At 40.9% G+C, this 23,144-nt stretch overlaps 1 protein-coding gene and 5 non-coding genes across 6 annotated transcripts; 3 read left to right on the forward strand and 3 right to left on the reverse strand.

Moving 5' to 3' along the window:
• The first annotated feature begins 1,315 nt into the window (after nucleotides 1–1,315).
• LOC143645901 (olfactory receptor 4D9-like) lies at nucleotides 1,316–2,251 on the forward strand. The gene has a single exon (XM_077115012.1). The coding sequence runs from the start codon at nucleotides 1,316–1,318 to the stop codon at nucleotides 2,249–2,251; it is 936 nt and encodes a 311-aa protein (XP_076971127.1).
• A 10,988-nt stretch (nucleotides 2,252–13,239) lies between these two features.
• On the reverse strand, nucleotides 13,240–13,312 carry TRNAV-UAC (transfer RNA valine (anticodon UAC)). Its single transcript has one exon. It is a non-coding gene; the product is annotated as a tRNA-Val (tRNA).
• A 297-nt stretch (nucleotides 13,313–13,609) lies between these two features.
• On the forward strand, nucleotides 13,610–13,695 carry TRNAR-UCU (transfer RNA arginine (anticodon UCU)). Its single transcript is given in 2 exon segments — nucleotides 13,610–13,646; nucleotides 13,660–13,695. It is a non-coding gene; the product is annotated as a tRNA-Arg (tRNA).
• A 6,068-nt stretch (nucleotides 13,696–19,763) lies between these two features.
• TRNAK-UUU (transfer RNA lysine (anticodon UUU)) lies at nucleotides 19,764–19,836 on the forward strand. The gene has a single exon. It is a non-coding gene; the product is annotated as a tRNA-Lys (tRNA).
• A 904-nt stretch (nucleotides 19,837–20,740) lies between these two features.
• On the reverse strand, nucleotides 20,741–20,813 carry TRNAF-GAA (transfer RNA phenylalanine (anticodon GAA)). Its single transcript has one exon. It is a non-coding gene; the product is annotated as a tRNA-Phe (tRNA).
• A 2,181-nt stretch (nucleotides 20,814–22,994) lies between these two features.
• On the reverse strand, nucleotides 22,995–23,067 carry TRNAK-UUU (transfer RNA lysine (anticodon UUU)). The gene has a single exon. It is a non-coding gene; the product is annotated as a tRNA-Lys (tRNA).
• Nucleotides 23,068–23,144: the final 77 nt, after the last annotated feature.

The following is a 23,144-nucleotide window of genomic DNA, read 5'->3' on the forward strand; positions in this document are numbered from 1 at the left end:
GCCCAAGCTCACACAACCAGTAAACCTTGGTGCAGGAGCTCAGTTTACGTCTTTCAGCCTGTTGGCAGCCAATCTCCAAGATGGTCCCAAAGGTCCCCGATTCCTCCTATTCATATTCCTGTGTAGCCCCCTCCCACAGTGTGCCAGGGCCAGTAGCTCTGTCTGATCTGTAGAACACTGCAAAAGTGAAGATATCACTCAGTTCTAAAGGACTGTGTCAACTGGCTTGGGTGCTTTCTCTCTCTCAGGCAGTTTGTTCTGGGACTAGCCAGTTATCCCACGTCGGGACATGGCGAACACAGTCTGAGTTTACCTCTCATATGGAAAGGCACATGGTGACACAGTCAGGTTCTCTCATCTGGAAGAGCACATAGCAAACATGGCATCATCTGCTAGCTTCTTCTCCTGGTTTCCTGTTTCATGAAGCTCCCTGGGAGGCACTTTCTTTCTTCATCTCCAAAGGTCCCTGGCTTGTGGACTCTCTGCTTCTTGTGACTATGTCATTCTGCTCTCTCCAAATCTCCTTCATTCTCCAAAATGTTTCTTCTTTTATAGGACACCAGAAACTTTTCAAGACCTACCCAAATGGGTGGAGACATGTCGTCACCTAATCCAGCTTAACAATCACTCTTGATTAAATCACATCTCCAGGAAGATGATCTAATTACAGATTCAAGCATACAATATTGAAGGGGGGTTATTCTGCCTTTAGGAAATGGGATCTAGATTAAAACATGGCTTTTCAAGGGGACATACATCCTTTCAAACCAGCACAGCATTCTATTTTAAAAGTACATAAAAGTATAACAGTGTAGACTTTGTCAACATTTCCCAAATGATGTTGCATAGCCCCTAGAAATGCAAAATGTTAATTAGTGGTATATGAGGGGGGAAAGTGCTGTGTGGTGAATGCAGGTTAAACAAACTAAACAAGTGTCCTCATTTTTTTCAGACATTTTAGTGAATTTCCAAAAGTATAGAGAATATAAAAAATTATGCAACCATGAAATTTTGGTAATGAGAGTTATGTGAACATACTGATGTCGATCCTTCAGTTAATCACACCCATTGGAAAGCCACCATTTGGTCTACCCTGAGAGAACACAAGAAATACCACCTACGGGGGGTAACTTAATGAAATGTAAGCATCCATACACAAAAAGAAAACATCTCATTTCCTAAGAAAAACAAACAAACAAACAAAACTGAAATCATCCCAGTCATGTAATTCATATTCTTTTTGTTTTTAATGAGATACCTTCTATAACAAGAATACTTTCTCCCCAGGTATTTAAGAAATAAGACATGTAATCCAATGGCTCAGGGAAATTACACCAGGGTGAAGGAATTTCTTTTTCAAGGACTGACCCAGTCCCAAGAGCTGAGCTTGGTCTTATTTCCTTTCTTATTTTTGGTGTACACAGCAACGGTGATGGGAAACCTCCTCATCATGGTCACAGTGACCTGGGAGTCACGCCTTCACACCCCCATGTACTTCCTACTCCGCAATCTCTCTGTCTTGGACATCTGCTTTTCCTCCATTACTGCTCCAAAGGTTCTTGTAGATCTTCTTTCAAGGAGAAAAACCATTTCCTTCAATGGTTGTATCACGCAGATGTTCTTCTTCCACCTCCTTGGTGGGGCTGACATTTTTTCTCTCTCTGTGATGGCATTTGATCGTTACATGGCCATCTCAAAACCCCTGCACTATGTGACCATCATGAGTAGGGGGCGATGCACAGCACTTATTGTGGCCTCCTGGGTGGGAGGTTTCATCCACTCCATCGTGCAAATTTCCCTGTTGCTCCCACTCCCCTTTTGTGGACCTCATGTTCTCGATAACTTCTACTGCGATGTCCCCCAGATCCTCAAACTCGCCTGCACCAACACATTTGCTCTGGAGGTCTTAATAATTTCCAATAATGGCTTGATCGCTACACTGTGGTTCATCTTCCTTCTTGTGTCCTACACAGTCATCCTGATGATGCTGAGGTCCCACACTGGAGAGGGCAGGAAAAAGGCCATCTCCACCTGCACCTCCCACATCACTGTGGTGACCCTGCATTTCGTGCCCTGCATCTATGTTTACGCTCGGCCCTTCACTGCCCTCCCCATGGACAGAGCTGTCTCCATCACCTTCACTGTCATCATCCCTGTCCTGAACCCCATGATCTACACCCTGAGGAACCAGGAGATGAAGTCAGCCATGAGAAGACTGAAGAGAAGACTTGGACCTGCTGAAAAGAAATAGATGCTATGGAGTCCAGACTGGGAAGTCAGAACTAAAGACTTCTTTCTCAGTATACCCTCTCCAGACAAAAGCCTTTTCTTTGATCCACAGCACAGTCCTGTAATAAGGTTGGCCTGGGACAATCATCTCCTTAAGGTAGTCTCATGATTAGGTTTTTGGCAACTTAGACTCAGATCTGAAAATTGTCAGATTTTTAAAGGTTCTGATGTGTTTATCTCCTGCACACATCCTTTTACAGGTGAGAAAATGGAGACTGAGAAGAACTAACCTCCCAGTTCTTGAGTTGTGGTTGTTCTGTGTGTAGGCACTACAATCATTAGTAAAATGATCTCCAGGGACCAGGAATCAAGGCTGTAAAATCCAGCCATCTTGTCATATGTGGGAATTCATTAACCATAACTAACCTTGGAGGATTCACTTTCTGTTTTTCTAAGGAAGCCTCAGGGTTTCCTGTTTTATTAAAAAAAAAAAAAGTTTTCTGTTTTATCAAAGTTAGTTAATTAATGGCAGAGGCAAGGCTAGATCTGAGAGATCTGGCCCTCATCCGTGTGCTCATTGCCTCACACGCAATTGGATGGATTCTAAAACAAACTCATCTATAAAACATTCTCCTCTGTTGTAGTATTATAAAAGGTCATTGGTTGTCCTTCTCACCTAATCAGGGAGCACACATTGTAGAGCTTCCAGGCCGTCTAAGAATTTCAACATTATTTAGAGCCATTCGTTCCTAGCCTTCCCTCCTGGGAGAAAGGAATTCTCTCCTGCCTGCACATGAAAATGTGCCTGATTCACATGTCAGTGGGCCCATTCCAAATTCCCCCTATTCTTCTATCATACTCTTTAGCCCCTCCTCTTTAAGCTGTTAAAGGGAACAAAAAATAAGCTCAAATCCAGTTAGTCCCCTGGCAACCTATTAATTTGTCAAGCAAAGAGTTGAAGTTAGTGGTCAACTAAAAGCTGGACTGGATCCATTGATTGACCTGTAACATTGCAGACTTATCTCCCATGCAATCTTTAATGTATGTCTGGGGGAACTTTGGTAGGGAAGTAAAGATCCATTTGCACAATTAACTTAAAAAGGAAACACAAATAAAAGAAACCCCCTCTGCCCCAAAATATAACCCACACCAATCCTTGGTATCACTGCAGACTGTTCCCTCTTGGTGCTGGCCTAAAAATTGTGCTCTTTGAAAATTTCATAAATTAGATATAGCTCAAGGAGTCAACCTGTTACTGGACAAAGGCCATGGATTCTTTTGCTGGAAGCACTCAATAACTAATTCCTGAGACACAGGAGTTTCAAAAAGAGAGAATTTATTACTAGACACGTAGTAGGAAAGCAGATGGCCTATAGATTCAAAGTCTGTATCCCTGAACTGCAGTAATTTTGATAGTTTTATTAGAGAAAAAGATGGGCAGGGCATAGGATAATGAGCACAGTGTCCCCAGCTGAGGTCATTAGAGGGTGATCTAATTATTAAACATGCACAGATTGATTACACACCTGGTCACAGGTAAGAAAATAGCAGGCTATTATAATGAGGTCTAGGTGACTTGTAGGTTAAAATCTAAGCTGCTGTGCATGCAGGCAGGACCATTTTGGTTAGACCCAGTCTTGGTTATCAAGATAACTTTGGATGTGGGGTGGGTTAGTTCTCAGCTGACCCAAGACCCTTCATTAATAAACATCAGGGGCTGTCTTTAGTGATTACAAGACTCTAAAGCTGAAAAACTGGATAACTGGGTACAAAGGAAGCTTAGTCACAGGTTTTTACAATCACAGCGGCATATGATAAAGGCTATACAATCATTATCAGAGATCAAGGCAACTGGATTACAATGTAGAGATTTCAGGTATTTCCCTCTCCAATATACCAGAAAGCAAAAAGGAATATCTATATAACGATTCAGGAATCTGCCTAAAAAGGGTGCTCGGGTGGTTCTGTGGTAGAATGTTCACCTACCATGCAGGCAATTTCAATTCCTGGACCATACACCCAAAATAAATAAATCATGCCTAAAATCCTAATTTCTCACTTATAAAGCTAGACACAATGCTAATCTAGGGATTAATTTCAGATCATCTAGGTGATACTTGGAAAGCACCAGGTGTCATCCCAAAGTGGGGGTGAGAGAGCCTAGGAAAGCTTCAGTGGGTGGACAGGAGGGAGATAAGTCTAAACCTAAACTAAGGACAAAATTCACAATTGCCTACATCTGATCCTGGGCACTGGGTATCTCAGTGAAGTCTGAAAGTCTTTTCAAAATCTGCATTTGCTTCTTTTCTCATTTCCAGTTACTTCCCACCTAGAATTAAAATGCATCACTGCACTCCTGACTTCATCCTTGAGTTTTGCATCTAATTACTCATGAAACAAAAACCTCAAGAAAATTCAAACTTGCCTTTGACCCACAGAGTAGAGAATCACATCCTACCCTATCCAGGATGTTTCTTTATCTAGCAACAAACACTAGAAGATATTTTCCTCCTAGTAAATCACTTTTCTGAAAAAATTTTTAAAAATCATTTTTTTCATAAAAATTAAACCTCTTTTTCTGATACTTTTTGCTGACTTTATACTAATATTGTCTTTGCTTTTTTTTTTTCAGAAAAAAACATATGTAAAATATATGTGTTGGGCAGGCCACGATGGCTCAAGCAGGCACAGTTCTTGCCTGCCATGCTGGAGACCCGGGTTCGATTCCCAGTGCCTGCCTATGCAAAAAAAAGAAAATACATATATATGTATATGTATGCATGTGTGTGTGTGTTTTATGTGTATGCACAAAGGTGTATTTATGTTGAGAATATCCCAGAATACATAAACACACACAACTACGCATAAACATACAGAAACTTCCTTTTAAAGGACAATTAATTTATTATGAGGTTCCTAAATGACTAAGGAACCCTTGGATGCAAATGAGAATTTTAAACATCTATTTCCCATGAAAATGTGTTCCTTCTCCTAGGTAATGAGGACATCTTTTTTGGCAATATGTTAAAAACTCTTTTGAGTTTTCTTGCTGGATTTCAGATGTTCCATTCTCCAGTTCAGATATCCTATGTTCTGTCTCTCGAAATCTACCATTGTAGGTTTCCATTGTTTTTTTCATCTCTTCTACCGTGCCTTTCATTTCCATAAGTTCTGTGATTTGTTTTTTCAGACTTTCAATTTCTTCTTTTTGTTCATTCCTTGCCTTCTTTATATCATCCCTCAATTCATTGATTTGGTTTTTGATGAGGTTTTCCATGTCTGTTCATATATTCTGAATTAAATGTTTCAGCTCCTGGAAAGACATAAAGGAAGAAAGAAGGGTGGGCCATGGTGGCTCAGCAGGCAAGAATGCTTGCCTGCCATGCCAGACGACTTGGGTTCGATTCCCAGTGCCTGCCCATGTAAAAAAAAAAAAAAAAAAAAGAGGAAGAAAGAAGGAATGGCAAATGAGGCAAAACATAAAAAATACTAAATCAGGACATAGGGAGGGGCAGGGTTATGTTTTGATATTCTTTATTTTTTACATTTGCCCTGTGTGCCAGTTTTAAAAGATTTATGTACCTTAGAAAAGCCATGCTTCAATCCTAACCCAATCTTGTGGAGGAAGCTATTTCTTTAAGCCCTATCCAGCACTGTATGCTGGGAACTTGATTAGAGTATCTCCACAGAGATGTGGTTCTACCCATTCCAGGTGGGTCTTGATTAGTTTACTAGAATTCTTTAAAAGAAGAAGCATTTTAAGGAAAGCGGAGAACAAGGAGAGAGCCACAGAACCACAGAAGAACCACAAGCCAGAGACATTTGGAGATGAAAAAGAAAAGTGCCCCCAAGAGAGCTCCATGAAACAGGAAGCCTGGAGAGAAAGCAAGCAGCATTGCCATGTTTACCATGTGCCTTTCCAATTGAGAGAGAAACCCTGAACTTCATAGGCCTTTCTTAAGTGAATATAACCTCTTGTGCCTTCATTTGGACATTTTTATGGACTTGCTTTAATTGGAATATTTTCATGGCCTTAGAAATGTAAAACTGCAACTTATTAAATTCCCCCTTCTAAATGCCAAAAAATAAAAAAAAATGTTTCAGCTCCTGTATCTCATTTGAATTGTTGGTTTGTTCCTTTGACTGGGCCATATCTTCAATTTTCCTAGGGTGATTTGTTATTTTTTGCTTCTGTCTAGGCATTTAATTACCTTAATTAGTTTATTCTGGAGATTGCTTGCACTTCTTTTACCTAGGGTTTTCTTGCTGGATGAATTTGTTGTCTCTCTGTTCTTTGACATTCAGTTCAGCTTCTTCTGGACTTCTAGCTTAGGTTTTGTTTCTTGCCCTGCTTGTATGGTGCCTTTTTCTCCCCACCCTGAAGAGGGTCTACGTAGGTATTATAGACCCCAGCTGGATTTTCCCAGATCAAACTGGCCTCATATGAGGAGGAAAGATTCACCTGCGTAGCTTTTCCCTGAGGGTGAGAACCAGCAGGTTGACAGACCTTCCTGTGAAGTCTCTGGACTCTGTTTTTCTTATCTTGCCCTGTGTGTGGCGCTTGTCTGACTGCAGGTCCCACCAGCATAAGATGATGTGGTACCTTTAACTTTGGCTGGGGGCATGGTGGAGACAGAGGAGAAGTTGTAGGTTGGTTTCAATGGCTTTAAATTACCAAGCCCTGGTGTCTGAATTCCTTGAGGGAGGGATTCCACCTGAGTTGGGCTTCACCCCTCCCCTGGGGAAGGCACAGGTTCCAGATGAGCCCTCAAAACAAGTTTGTTTCTGCCTATGCCTGGGGCAGTTGCAGCCTTAGGAGCCCTGCTGCTGTATCCAAAGGCAGTCTAGCCTTTGTAGAAACACAGCCACAAAAACCTCTGTTTCTTTCTCCTTTTTTCCTTTTTCCATCAGCCCTGCCCCCTTGGCACAGGGCAAACATGAGCAACCTCCACTTTGACCAGGTTCACCTGAGCTGGGGGCCTATTTTAAGTAGTCAGAGTTCGTTAATTAACGCCACAATTGGTGTTTGGTTGGGCTCAGCCCTGCTGCTGGTAAATTCTCTTTCCTTTCCCCTCTGGGAAGCAGCCATGAGGGAGGGGTGCTGGCCTCCATGGCTTGGGGAACTCACGGTTCTGGGGCGGCTCACAGCTGGTTCAGCTGGTCCAGACTGGAGTATGCTGTGTGTCTGGTCACTGACGTGGCCCCAGGAGCTGTTTTGTATTGTTTCTGGTTATTTACTAGTTGTTCTGGAGGACGAACTAAAATGTGCACATTGGCCCGGAACCTCCTCTTTTGAGTTTTGAATAAATTGTTTAGCATCTCTCACATTGGGAGACTGTATTTCTAGAATAAACGTGCTATAATGTTTCCTCACCACTAGAGGGAGATTTTCTTCTCCGTGTTTCTCTCTGGCAGAAGTTGAATGCTGAGATTTTTCTTTCCAGAGATGAAGTAACCTCAAAATGCTTATCACATTTATTTCCTTCCTCTGAGGTTTTAGATCTTTTTCTTAGGGATGGAAACCTCCTTACACATGAGCCTTTACGCAGATCAAGAGAACAGCGCTGAAAATGTTTCCCTGAGGAACTTCTGTGGGCTCCACAGATTAGGGCTTGAAAATTCTTCTAGGACAGTCTATATGCTTCAGAACCAGTGGTTCTCAAACCTCAGTGGGCATACGGATCAACCTAGGAACTTCATAAAAATGCAAAATTCAGGGCACCGTCTCTAAGAGACTTGATCGTTCTCCCATAGATACCAGGAATCGACATTTTTAACCAACCCCCTCAGGTGATTTTGATGCAGGCAGTCTGTGAACCACACTTTGAGGAATATTCCTCCAGGCCAGTGTGTTTCAAACTGCAGATCTTGAAACCCTAAGGGATTGTGATATTATTTTAGTAGGTGTAGGTAAACATTTTTTCAATGAGATAGAATATTCTAATTAAAACAGGAAAAAATAAACAAAAAGAAGAATTCATCAAATATAAAAAGTATTGTTTCCTGATTGAACATCATAAGTACTTGGAATCTCAGGTAGGACATGAGATTTTGTTGGTTTGTCCAGAGTGATGCCCCAATGAATCCCAGAGTGACTCGATCAGTGAGTGGAAAAGTATTTGCAAAGCCCCCTTCGGGGAATGGTGAGAACGGGGAGAAATTCAAATTCCCCAAGTTGAATTCTTGATATTCTCATAAGCAGTGTGGGCAACCAAAGCTATAGGCTGAGCCCCCAGTCTTGGGGTTTGTTCATATGAAACTTAACTCCACAAAGGATAGGTCAAGACTACTTAAAATCTAGGCCTAAGAGTCACCCCCAAGAGAGCCTCTTCTGTTGCTCTCTCCAGCCAACACAACAAGCAATCTCACCACCCTCCCCCTGTCTATGTGGGACACGACTCCCAGGGGTGTGGACCTTCCTGGCAATGTGGGACAGAAATCCTAGAATGAGCTGAGACCCAGCATCAAGGGATTGAGAAAACCTTCTCGACCAAAAGAGGGAAGAGTGAAATGAGACAAAGCGTCAATGGCTGAAGGATTCCAAACAGAGTCGAGAGGTTATCCTGGAGGTTATTCTTATGCATTGAGTAGATATCACCTTGTTATTGAAGATGTCAAGGAGAGGCTGGAGGGAACTGCCTGAAAATGTAGAGCTGTCTTCCAGTAGCCATGTTTCTGGAAGATGATTGTATAATGATATAGCTTTCACAATGTGACTGTGTGATTGTGAAAACCTTGTGTCTGATGCTCCTTTTTTCTACCTTGTCAACAGGTGAGTAGAACATATGGAATAAAAATAAATAATAGGGGGAACAAATGTTAAAATAAATTTAGTTTGAAATACTAGTGATCAGTGAAAGCGAGGGGTAAGGGGTATGGTAGGTATAATCTTTTTTTTTCTGTTTTCACTTTATTTCTTTTTCTGAATGGATGCAAATGTTCTAAGAAATGATGAATATGCAAATAAGTGATGATATAGTGAATTATTGATTATCTATGTTAATGTTTTATTTCATTTGTTAAATTTTTTTAATTAATAATTTTTTTTAAAAGAGTATTGTTTCCTGAAACCTTGATTTCAGATACGTATGTATCATGGTATTCATGTAAGATATATTTCTTAGTATTTGATTCACTCAAAAAACTTTGAAAGTCACTGGGCTAAGGCATACATTCTGACTTGGACTTTGTGAAGCCCCCAAGCCACCGTTCGTTATTGTACATTCAATCCCATTAATACAGAACAACATGCAGCTCTGCACTGACCCCTTTACTAGAGCTGTAGCCATGTCAGCACTCAGAAAACATATAGTAGTCACTGAAATAAGCCATATTCTGGATCCTCAGGGTCGGTGGAACACCCTGGAAAAAAAAATACGTTGTTCAAGAAAGTCTAAACGTGTAGGGCAATTAGGAAAGATGAGGCTCCTGAAGACAAAGCAGCTTTGTCACCTGTTGACCCAATGCCACTTCTCTGAGAAATCACAGTGTAAAACAGCGTGTCATTGAGGCAGACCTGAAATCAGAGGCCATGTGCACTATTGTCAGAGATGTGAAGATCTGCACCAAGCGATCTTTTTTTTTTTGGTGCACAGTCTGGTAATCGAACCCATATCTCCCACATGAAAGGTGGGCATTCTAACCACTAAACTACCCGTGCACCCTGCATCAAGCAACTTTAAAACAGCTACTTTTTTTACATACTCTTTAATATACAACTTGTCAAAATGGAGCTCATCTCTGAAGAACACAGGCTCAGAGGCAGGCTCAACAGGGCAAATTGTTAATCTGCTACCAAAGTAAGTACAGGACATCTCTTTCCCTGTCTGCCATCACCATGGAAGTTGGTCAGTTCACCACTGATTCTCAAGATCAACAAGGTGCCTAGAGCCACTGCCAAACTCTGTTAGAAGTCGGACAGGAAGTCACTCAATTGCCTTACCTTTCTGATTTAATAGTCTATCTTTAGTTCTAATTTCTCATGGTTGGTCTGGAGAACTATGTGAAGTTTTTGATGCCATGAATGGATTTCTTCTCTGTAGCTCCTTGTAGTAGTTAGATTCAGGTGTCAACTTGGCCAGGTGAAGGTGCCTAGTTCTATTGCTGCAGACATGAGCCAATGGTACGTGAACCTCATCTGTTGCTGATTATATCTGCAGTTGGCTAGGAGGTGTGCCTGCTGCAATGAATGATATTTTATTTAACTGGCTGGTGCTTAAATGCGAGAGCTCAAGGTAGCACAGCCCAAGCAGCTCAGCATACCTCATCTCAGCACTCGCAGCTCAGCCCAGGCCTTTGGAGATGCAGAAAGGAATCACCCTGGGGAGAGTTTCTGGAACCCAGAGGCCTGGAGAAAGGCCAGCAGAGATCACCCTGTGCCTTCCCATGTAAGAAAGAACCTCAATTGAAAGTTAGCTGCCTTTCCTCTGAAGAACTACACATTTGTAACTAAATAAATCCCCTTTTATTAAAAGTCAATCCATCTCTGGTGTGTTGCATTCCAACAGCTAGCAAACTAGAACATTCCTGCAAAGCCATTGTTTGTCTTCTTAAAATTTACAAGATAATTACAGTTATTTCCATGTTTTAAAAACAATGGGAAAGAGACTTCTTTATAGGAGGACATTTTTAGATTTGAATTTTCTGTGAATTAGCCTGATTTATCTCCAAGTTTATATTATATTCTTCGAGAACTAGAAAAAGCCTGCAAAAAATTATCTACAAACTTATGTTCACATGAATCTAGAACTCTTTTCTACTTCATTCCTGCAGTATTTCAATGATTATTCATTCATTCATTTATTACTTATTATGTAATATTCCAGCTGCTATGAAATAAAACCCTACCTTTTCTGCTTGTTTATTGAGATGTAATTCACATACAATAAAATTCACCCTTTGAAGGTATAAAGTTCTATGAAGTTTGATAAATACACATACTTGGTTAACAGCACCTCATTCAAGATATGTATGCTTCCATTACTTCAAAAAATTCTTAGGGGCAAATCCCTTACCACCATATTGCTCTCTCTAGATAGAGGAAAAATGTTCTCAGCTATGTGGGATCTTGGGGCTTCATGTCAAACCCTGCTCAGGCTTCAATAATGGATTCCTACAGTTTTCCCATCTCCAGAATGCTTTATAAATGGTTTCATATAGCATGTAGCCTGTTGTGTATAGTTTATTTCACTTAACATAATGCTTTTGAAATTAATCCATGTTGTTGCACATAACTGAAGTTCATTCCCTTTTATTGTTGAGTAGTTTTCAACTGTGTGGATGTGCCACCATTTACTTATTTATTCACCAGTGGAGGACATTTGGTTTGTTTCAAGTTTTTGGTGATTTTGAGTAAGTCACTATAAATGTTTACACACAGGTTATTTCTTACACGTGAGTTTTCATCTCACTTGGTTAAATACCTAGAAGTAGGATTATTATGTCATATGGTAAGTGTGTTTAATATTTTAAAGACTTCTAAACTCTTTTCCTAAGGAGCTATACCATTTTGCATTCCCATAAGCAATGTATGGCAGTGCTAGTTGCTCTAATTCTAATTGCTCCAGCACTTGGTATTGTCAGTTTTTTGTTTCTGTGTTTAATTTTAGTGATTCTACTAGGTGTGTAGTGATAGTTTATTGTTATTTTAGTGTGCATTTTCCACTTGACTAATAATGTTGAGCATCTTATTATGTGCTTATTTGTCATCTGTATATTTTCTTTGGTGAAATATCTGTTCAAATATTTTGCCCATTTTTAATTGTTTTTTATTATTGCATTGAAAGAGTTCTTTATAAATTCATTTATAAAACAGTTTATCAGATAAACTGTTTGCAAGTTCGTTCTCTCAATCTATGATTTGTTCTTTCCTTTCTTGAGCAGTGTTTATCAAGGAACAGAAGTTTTAAATTTTAATGCATACAAATTTATTAATGTCTTAACAGATCATACTTTTTGTGTCCTAGTGGAGAAATTTTTGCCTAACCAGTGATCACAATGGTTTTCTCCTATATTTTCTTCTAAAAGAATAAATGCCTGATAGTTTCGGGTTTTACATTTCAGTAGATGATAAGCCCTGTCTTTTTGAAGTTTATAATATAGTGAATTCTAAGAAACATTCCTCTGCAAAGAGTGTGCTCTGTTTGAAAGCTTTAAAAGATGAACCCCATAAAGGCTGATTTTTTTCTTTAAACAATAAAATGCATTAACAAAACAGATCGACTTAAATGCACTTTACAAGAAGATCAGAGTTGAAACACACACACATTATTAAAAAGGCCTTAATTTCAGGAATGCATTCCATTCAATATGCATGAATCATGTGCCTATTAACAAACGGGAAGCTGGATGGGGGTGGGAGAGAGAAAGATATAAAATAAAGGAGATGCCCTGATCTCATGGGCTGGAAGGTAGGAATTACCAATTCCATTTATGCTGGCTCTCCAGAGATGTTTCATGCATTCACCAGTATAGATGGACATTTACTTTATAAGCCACGTTTCGTACAAAAGGACATCTTTTGTTTAACATCTTTTGTCTAACAGCTGAAAGATGCAAGGGACACGTCACTGTAAGACCAGTAGGGCGATACGAATATTTTACCTTACGCAAGTAAAAGGACGGGTTAGCCTTCGAGATATTCCTCAAATGAATGCCGGCAGCAGCTTATAAAGATGGCGCAAGAAAGGTTTAGGGAGGGGGCAGGACGTAAGTCACTGGCCACAGGAGATATCTGGTGATACCAGGACACTGGGAGCCCAGAGCAAGCACCGGGCGCTGAAGAAGGCGGAGTTTCCTGCATGTCCCGTAGGGGCCACGAGGGGGCAGCCGCCGCAGCCAAGTCCCGAAGAGACCGCTGCGCCTTTCGCTTCTCGGAGCAGTATCTGCGATCCGACTGGTAACACACAACGATAACCTTAAAAAAGTAGTAAGTGCGTAATTAGAACAACATTCACGATCAGATTCGCAAAAGGCAACGATAAACTAGTCCCAGAAGAGGGGACAAAAAGGTGGTTCCACTGGGGCTCGAACCCAGGACCTTCTGCGTGTAAAGCAGACGTGATAACCGCTACACTATGGAACCGACTGACAACACACCGCGACAGGCTTCCCTAACACCACACAAAGGCCCCTCCCCCCACTCCACATCCTCTTCGGGGAAGAAGACTGAGATTTGATGGCTGGCGAGAGCTCATAAAAATGCAAAAGGATTTTATCCTTTCAAGTGCAATCCCCAACCCTGTTTGTCCTGGCGACGCAGGCTGCAAACATATTCGCAGCCAGCGTTAAAGGGGAAAGTACCGCCCTCGACCCTTCCACCAACCTTCTTCCGGACCAGAGACCCCTTGGTAGAGGAAGCGCGGAAACCACAAGGACAAGTGGCTCTGTGGCGCAATGGATAGCGCATTGGACTTCTAGATAGTTGGAGGCATTCAAAGGTTGTGGGTTCGAGTCCCACCAGAGTCGTTTTGGGTTTTTAAGAGAAAACCTTAAACGTGTAAAATTGCAACTTAAGAGTCCCTCGCTGGAAGAAACTGATTCTCGTTCCCTGTCATGTTCACTCATGGAGAGATGCTAAGTTTTCACCGTTCCAGTCTTAATCAATTTCAGGACTGATGATGTTGAAATACTTTTCACCAGTGTTTCTGGTTGAGTGGAGATGAATAAAGTAGTAGGATATGATGAAAGTTAGTAAAAAAAAAATTCCCATGTTGTTCTTTTACATATGGAATAAAAAATAAATTGTTCTGCACCTTTTTTTAGTTACCGTTACTTGAAAAGACTAAAAATTGAGAACAGTATCCTGTGTACTAGAATGGCCGAGTGGTTAAGGCGTTGGGCTTAGCTTGGATTTACTATCCACGTGGGTTCAAACCCCACTTCTGGTACAGGTCTGCTCTGCTTTCCAAACAAAGGAGCAAATTTAGATTCGTGAGGATTAATTTGATTTAAGTGTTTAGGAATTTGGGAGATCCCTATGATAATGAAGTACGTGGCAGCCTAAATAGCTGAAATGAAGTGACGTGCACTTTGCCAGAGTTAGAAGATGTACAGCGAGTTACGGAAACTTTTGTGTGGAAAAACTTCTGAGTGAACTATTTGTGGGGAAGGGTGTATAAAGGGTCCGTAGTTGTAAAAACGTTATATGCTCAGTACGGTTCTAAACGCTGGGGCTAAGGGGAATGCAGAGATTAGAATAAGAAACAAACAAACAAAAAACAAAGTCCCTACAAACAAGGCAAGTGGCCCTTACATGACAGAAGGAAGAGATAGTATATAAACAAACACATAAATAGGAGAATTTCAGATGGTATAAAGCACGGTAAAGAAAATAAAACAGGCTGGAACCATTGAGCGGAAAAGGGTTTTTTTCAGGACACACTTATCCATTTGATTATTTAAAAAAAGGAAAAAAGCATTCACTTTCGCAGGAATGTTCTCCCTTTCTCTGTCTACCAAATCAGAAATTTTCAAGGGCCAATTCTGCCAGACCTTCTCCCTGCCACTAAAAGCTTTCCTTGACCAATGACCTTCATCCAACTAGCTGTTTATTCATTCAACAACACTTTTTGAGAGCTTGCTGCACTGAAACTGAGGCGATGTCCTTATAGCAGTAAGGCAAACCCATTAAATATTTGAGTGAGGTGGCCACTGCTCAGGAATATAGGGACAGGCTCACGCCAACTTCATCTGGGGATGATCAAGCGAGGATCTCTGGGTGCAACTCCACAGCCCTGTCTTTTAAGGACAAATAGGTTCTTCCCAAACCAAAAGGGGTCAAAAAAAAAAAAGTGAGAAGAAGGTGGCATCTCAAAATGGAGGAAACAATACCTAGAAGATAAGCAAGATGGTGTGTTTAATGAAATACAAGCAGTGTCTTTACTTCTTTGTGTCCTGGACCACTCAATTTAACACTTGATTATATACAGTTTGAGATGTTTGCTCTCAAAGTGTTTGATGCCTGTCAGTCTGGTCTCCCCTAGGAGAACAGGAAATAGATTTTCATATTCTCCCTCATTCCAACTTGTACTCAGCAGACATTGTGTAACGGGCACTATTACACAATAACAGAGAGGGAGGTTTGGAAAGGAACTTGCCAAAGGTTCAGAAACTGCTTCAGCGACTGATCTTCGCATGGAAGAGACAGCATCTTTCAAGATGGGACTGTTTTCTTGGTTGGTCGTCTGATGCTTAGAGATCCAAGTCTTCGCAAAAACTGTACTTAATGCATCTGTGATTTATCAATACCAGTCCCTCCCTCCGAAATAATGAGGCCTGGAGATACCCTACCCACACTGCTGGCACCTGTAGAAAACACAGGGGTGGGGGGTGATTTGAGGAACTGGCTATGATAAGCCAGAGCGTGGAATAATTTGACAGACCACAATTTTTTTTTCTTCATTTATGTTATTACAAAAGTAATTCATGAAAGAAGACCCGTATCTCACACCCTATACAAAAGTTAACTCAAAATGGATCAAAGATCTAAACATTAGGTCTAAGACCATAAAACAGTTAGAGGAAAATGTAGGGAGATATCTTATGAATCTTACAATTGGAGGCGGTTTTATGGACCTTAAACCTAAAGCAAGAGCACTGAAGAAAGAAAGAAAGAAATGGGAGCTCCTCAAAATTAAACACTTTTGTGCATCAAAGAACTTCATCAAGAAAGTAGAAAGGCAGCCTACACAATGGGAGACAATATTTGGAAACGACATATCAGATAAAGGTCTAGTATCCAGAATTTATAAAGAGATTGTTAAACTCAACAACAAAAAGACAGCCAATCCAATTACAAAATGGGAAAAAGACTTGAACAGACACCTCTCAGAAGAGGAAATACAAATGGCCAAAAGGCACATGAAAAGATGCTCAATGTCCCTGGCCATTAGAGAAATGCAAATCAAAACCACAATGAGATATCATCTCACACCCACCAGAATGGCCATTATCAACAAAACAGAAAATGACAAGTGCTGGAGAGGATGTGGAGAAAGAGGCACACTTATCCACTGTTGGTGGGAATGTCAAATGGTGCAACCACTGTGGAAGGCAGTTTGGCGGTTCCTCAAAAAGCTGAATATAGAATTGTCACACGACCCAGCAATACCATTGCTAGGTATTTACTCAGAGGACTTAAGGGCAAAGACACAAACGGACATTTGCACACCAATGATTATAGCAGCATTATTTACAATTGCAAAGAGATGGAAACAGCCAAAATGTCCATCAACAGACGAGTGGCTAAACAAACTGTGGTATATACATACGATGGAATATTATGCAGCTTTAAGACAGAATAAACTTATGAAGCATGTAATAACATGGATGGACCTAGAGAACATTATGCTGAGTGAGACTACCCAAAAACTAAAGGACAAATACTGTATGGTCCCACTGATGTGAACTGACATTAGAGAATAAATTTGGAATATGTCATTGGTAACAGAGACCATCAGGAGTTAGAAATAGGGTAAGATAATGGGTAATTGGAGCTGAAGGGATACAGACTGTGCAACAGGACTGAATACAAAAACTCAAAAATGGACAGCACAATACTACCTAATTGTAATGTAATTATGTTAAAACACTGAATGAAGCTGCATCTGAGCTATAGTTTTTTTTTTGTTTTTTGTTTGTTTGTTTATATATTTTTTGTATTTTTTATATTTTTTTCTCTATATTATCATTTTATTTCTTTTTCTGTTGTCTTGCTATTTCTTTTTCTAAATCGATGCAAATGTACTAAGAAACGATGATCATGCACCTATGTGATGATGTTAAGAATTACTGATTGCATATGTAGAATGGTATGATTTCTAAAAAAAATGGTCAGCACAATACTACCTAATTGTAATGTAATTATGTTAAAACACTGAATGAAGCTGCAAAAAAAAAAAAAAAAGAATCACTGATTGCATATGTAGAATGGAATGATTTCTAAATGTTGTGTTAGTTAATTTTTTTTAATAAAAAAAGTAATTCATGTTTTGTTTTTTAAAAATACAATAGAGATGTATGTAAAGGAAGTGATGAGGGCTTCCTTTCATACACTTCATTGCCATTCTCCAAAAGGTAGTTTTGTGCGCTTTTTTTAAATCATCACAATTGACTTTTTTTCTTTTTTATGAAAAATAACATATATACCAAAAAAGCAATAAATTTCAAAGCACATCACAACAATTCATTGTAGAACAGATTTCAGAGTTTGGTATGGGTTACCATTCCACAATTTTAGGTTTTTATTTCTAGCTGCTCTAAGATACCGGAGACTAAAAGAAATATCAATGATTCAGCATTCATACTCACTTGTTAAACCCTACCCTCTCTGTACAATTCCACCATCACCTTTGATCTTTCTCCCACTCTTTCAGTTTATTTGGATTATGCCCATTCGAACCAAACCTAGTCATTTTTATCAAATTGTTCCATCCTTATAGATGTCCAAAGTGTAGGCAAACAGCATATATATACCACATATATATAATCCTTTGTTTCTATGAATGAATAGTTAAAATAAATATATAAATAAACCCTTTACTTATTTATTTGCAAATATATATTATGCTGTGTATATTGTTCGGCATCTCCTATTTTTTTTTCGCTTAACATTACGCTATCTTTTGTAACAGCTCATTTTAAAACATTGCCATCGTTTTAAAACGATGAGCTGTGCATTCTTTTATTGAGAAATATTTCAGGAGGATGATATGTTTCTCAATGAAAGAATGCACACCTCATCGTTCCTGCATATAATCCAGTGTCTCTGAACTCCAAGGAAGACTAACGTGGATGTGGGAACCCGCCTCACAAGATTTCTTTCCTTTCAAGTGATTTTATCCAATGCGTCAAGGAATGAAGTGGCAAAGAAGTTATGAAGGGGCAGGAAAAACTGTAAAACTGACTAATTCTGTTCGGGACACAGCTGCCCCGGGGCCAGAACTTCCTAAAAACCTACCATCTGGCTTGCAGCTTGTCTGATCAAAATCTTTCTGGGTAACCTGCAGGAAAATGTCCCTATTCTCTAGTGAAGTGCATGACGTCATTTCTCTTTTGCTGTTCCCTCTGAGCAGAATTCTCTTTCCAATCTTCAGGCGCCCCTTCATGTTCAGGGTTCCGTTCAGCATCAGCGCCCCTGGAAGACTTTGTAGACCCTTACACCTGCGTGGGTCGGGTCCTCAGCCCTCTGCAAGAGCTGGTTTCCCACTCGGCATCCAAGGATTGAGAAAACCTCGACAGAAAGGGGGAACAGAGAAATGAGACAAAATAGTGTCAGTGGCTGAGAGACTCCAAACAGAGTCGAGAGGTTATCCTGGAGGTTATTCTTACCCATCGTATAAATATCCTCTTTTTTAGTTTAAGGTGTATTAGGCTAGAGGAGAGTGCCTGAAAATGTAGAGCTGTGTTCCTGTAGCCATGTTTCTTGAAGATGATTGTATAAAGATACAGCTTTTGTAATGTGGCTATGTGATTGTGAAAACGTGTCTGATGCTTCTTTTATCTACGGTATGGACAGATGAGTAAAACATATGGATTAAAAATAAATAAATAATAGGGGGAACAAATGTTAAAACAAATTGAGTAGAACGAAATACTAGTGATCAATGAAAGAGAGTGGTAAGGGGTATAGAAAAAAATTGGGGGAACAAAGGTTAAAATATATTGGGTAGATGGAAATAGCAGTGGTCAATGAGAAGGAGGGGTCAGGGGTATGGTATGTGTGAGTTTTTTCTTTTTTTATTTCTTTTTCTGGAGTGATGCAAATGTTCTAAGAAATGATCATGGTGATGAATATACAACTATGTGATGATATTGTGAGCCACTGATTGTACACCAAGTATGGAGTGTTCATATGTTAAGAATGTTCGTGTTTGTATGTTGTTTTGTTTTGTCAGTTTAAAAAAAAAAAAAAAGGTGCTGGCGTCCCAAGATCAAAGTGCTTGATCGGGTGCTTGTGTTTTGCGTGTCTTCCCACCCCACTGAGGACGGGAACTGTGCCTCTGCAGCCCCACAGCCAGTTTAGGTCTTGGAGCGCGGCAGGCACCCAATCGATACCTGTCCAATATTGACTATTAGACTGGAAAATGAACATTAGGTTGGAAACCTAAGCATTACTCATAATCGTTCCGCCGGAAAGCCTCTCCAGGGCTCCTCAAAAACCAAGAGTGGAATTAGAGGCCCTGCTTGGCGGGAGGCCCGTCCACGAGATCCTAAATCTGGAGAGTTCCTGGTGGGAAGTCACCTCTAGGACGCCGTGGGCCGTGGAACGCTTCCTGGGCGCGGGGTGGGCCAGGAGGCATCTTCGCTAGCTGGAGCAAGCAGTTAATTTCTTTGTATTTACATATATCAGTGATGAGGGAAAAGGAGAGAAAAAGTCTCAGTGTCGCCAAACGCATAACTCGGTCTTAATTTTACAGATACACCCTCCGGGAGTCAGCGAAAAAATACAGAGAGATTGTAACCCGATAGAAAAAAAATACAGCCAAGAGATCTATTTTACCGTGATTGGACTAAAGAAATAATATCCTGTAAGAGCCCGGATAGCTCAGTCGGTAGAGCATCAGACTTTTAATCTGAGGGTCCAGGGTTCAAGTCCCTGTTCGGGCGTCGAGTTCGTTTTAAACTTCAAAGACAGAATGCGCGTATTGTGTATTTGTTGCAAACTTAAGCAAAAAGGGTTTAGGCCCTGCCCCTTGCTGGGTTTACAATTCTCGTAACAGGTCAGACTTTCCCGTTACTTAGGGAAAAAGTGAAATGCGAGCTACTTGGCTTTAGACCTAGAGCTAAGAGGCTGACCTCACTCGATGTCCCAGGCTACCTTTTTATTGTCTCCCTAATGATTTTTCTCTCCCTCCCTAGGGTCCTACTAAGAGTAAAGACAGCTGCTTCCTACGTGTATTTTGCTTTACGCTCCGAATAATCGTTAGAGCGAACATGCATAACTTTCATAGTCAGATCAATAAACATGTAACCAGGAAAATTGCATACCTGTCGTTAGAGTTATTAGAGTCATGTTCTCGTCGGTGATTGTGTGGTTTTTGGCTCTGAGCAATCTTTTCAGGCAAACTTTCTTAAAAGCGCAGGGAGGAAATGGGTTCCAAGAAATATTTCCCATAGAGACAAGGGCTTATAAACCACGTCTTTAACTGGGAATTGTCCTTCCTAAAGTACTACCAGGAACCTAACTTTTGCAGGGTTTGCAGTCTTTGCAGACTACCGAAATCTATGGTCTATGAGAAGATGTGCTAGACCCCAGCGAGGTGGCCACACTGGGGATCGAGCCCGGAGGCTGCAAAACGGACGTAACAACTGCTACCCAGCAGAACTTCGTCCCTAATACCCGATGGTGTACACGGAGTGATGATGGGACAGAGAAATTATCCTACCATATCCGATTTTAGAGGTTTTATATTTATAGTCATAATGCCTGTACTCTATGCCCCGCGTGGTGCCTGTACTCTATATAAAAATAGAAAGAACTCAGGTGCTAAAAGAAAAAAAAAAAGATCTCTGCCGAAACCCGGGATCGAACCAGGGACCTTTAGATCTTCAGTCTAACGCTCTCCCAACTGAGCTATTTCGGCGAAGACGACGATGGCATACGTCCTGTTCTGGGAATTTAAACTGACTTTTACCATTTTCTCCCACTTCCATTCTTTCCATTTTTAATCTTCTCACCTCCTAAGTTGTATACTTTTTAGCTCTAAGGTTTTGAAAGCATTGAATGAGTACACTAATTCCGGTCATGTGAAGAAGCTTTATGGTTCTCTCTCAAGTTCTACCTTGTCCCAGGCTACATTTTATTGTCTCCCTAAAGCTTTTTCTCTCTCTCCTTAGGGTCCCACTAAGAGTAAAGACAGCTACTTACTAAGTGCCTACTGTGTGCCCAACACTTGATCTATATGGTTGCATTAAATCTCTCCCTATCCTCCACCACTCCACCCTCCTACACACACACACAGCGCCAGTGTGAGAGCGATAGGATATGATATGATGCTTGTTTTTTTTAGAGAGATAATGAATTTGCCCCCAAATCATGCAGAACTGACCAACCCACAGCTGTACTAGTTCAAAAACCCAAAAGTTCTTGGTCGAGAGAGAATTTAGGTTATCACCTTTCCGAAGGGTGAGAAATACAGTTGGAGAGAGAGTGGACTTGAGGGAGGGAAGAGTGGAAGACTAGGAGATCCTGTCGGTGGCCCAGTCTGGTCTGTTCTTGTTCAGTCAGGAGACAACTAAGCCAAGGGTGGACTTGAGAACTTTCGAGGGGACTCTGGCAGGAAGATGGATGTTTGCCACAGCTCTTTACCTTGTTTCTCTCCCTAGAATGCTGAGTCCCATGATTCACTTTCTGTAAGTGAATCTTGCCCAACCAGTCCACTCATCCTTGGATCAGCAACTATTCCTGCTCCTTCAGCACATACCTACCAATGAAGTCACATGAATATGGGCCCATGGCCTTGGCCATTTTGGGCATATATGCCTTTGAAATGGCTCCTTATCTGTTTCAATAAATATCTCTGTTTCCTGGCTAGATTGGCAGTTCTTTAATAATAATAATAATAATATCATGTATTGAAGGTTTGCTTTTTTTGCAAAGTGTATACTAAGTACTGTGCATGCACTGTTATCTCATTTAGTCATTGCAAGTTTATGAGGTGCATGTTATTACTATTACAGTATTCCATTGTTTCTAATGAGTGAACTGAGCTTTGGAGAGGGAGAAGGATTTGTGTCGGTGCTGGGTAAGGCTTTCGTGCCTGGAGGGACAAAGCCAGGCCTCACAACTGAGCCCTCCTTGTATCTTGGCCCTGCTTCATTAATCAAGACTTAGGAGATTCCGTGGTCCCTGGGCTAAGAGGGCAGCTGCTTCTTTCAGTTTGTATCTCCATCCTGTTTACAACACCAACCCATAAATTTGGCTGAAGCAAGAAAGATCCAATCTCTGGCTGAAACAAGGATGTATCTGATCCCTTCACCTCACACTGAAAATTAGTTTAATCTTGATGAACCCATGCCTGCAACTCTTGTATTCTCAAGCCAATTTCCTAAAACCCTCTCCAGGAGCAGAATATTTTCCTTATGAATTGAGGGGGTGGAGTGAGGAGGTGGGGGATGGAGGTAACTTTTTCTGCTTTTTGTACACCAGAACATTTGTTCCACTCTAGCCCCTTAATGCACACCCTTCTCAAATGCAGCAGAAGCTGCCATCTCAACCTCAGCTTCTCCCCGAATACAGGACCACACTTTGGGGAAAAAAAGATTTGCCCTGGTTCAGAGAGGGCTGCTGTTCTGTTTGGGGTTTCAGTTTCCAGATGGTCACCTTCTCATTTTTAGAGTGAGGAAAAATTCTCTGGAAGGGTAGTAAAGAGGAGTGGGACAGTGAAAGATCTAAGTCATATCATGCAGGCAGGAAGGAACCCAAGAGGGGGTGGGCAGGGGCTACTCGGAAGAGAGGGAAGGGAGGGGACATCTGGGGGAATCCCAGGCGTCTTTTCCCTAAAGTTTAATGCAGCAGTAGTTGAAACCCAGCAGACTAAATCCATCTATTTCAGTCCCCAGAGAAATAGAATGATAAACCCCCGAGATGGCTGTGTACAAAGACTTTTGTTGTGGGAAAGTTCGGGATTCTCCCCAGGAAGTGGATGGACCCGCAGCACAGAAGTTAGAGGATTTCATTCACTTCTCGAAGGAAATCCGCTAACAATCGCTGCATCTCAAACTTAACTTTCAAGTTCTTGTCGCTCACTGTCTGAAAAAGAGTACGCCCGAACAGGGACTTGAACCCTGGACCCTCAGATTAAAAGTCTGATGCTCTACCGACTGAGCTATCCGGGCTCTGAAGCACAGCGCCCCTTCGGTGAGGGAAGACTGTGAAATCTGTTGTGCGGAGGGCTAAGAGCACGTTGTTGCAC

The sequence above is a fragment of the Tamandua tetradactyla genome, chromosome 9 (assembly GCF_023851605.1).
Source record: "Tamandua tetradactyla isolate mTamTet1 chromosome 9, mTamTet1.pri, whole genome shotgun sequence".
NCBI lineage: Eukaryota > Metazoa > Chordata > Mammalia > Pilosa > Myrmecophagidae > Tamandua > Tamandua tetradactyla.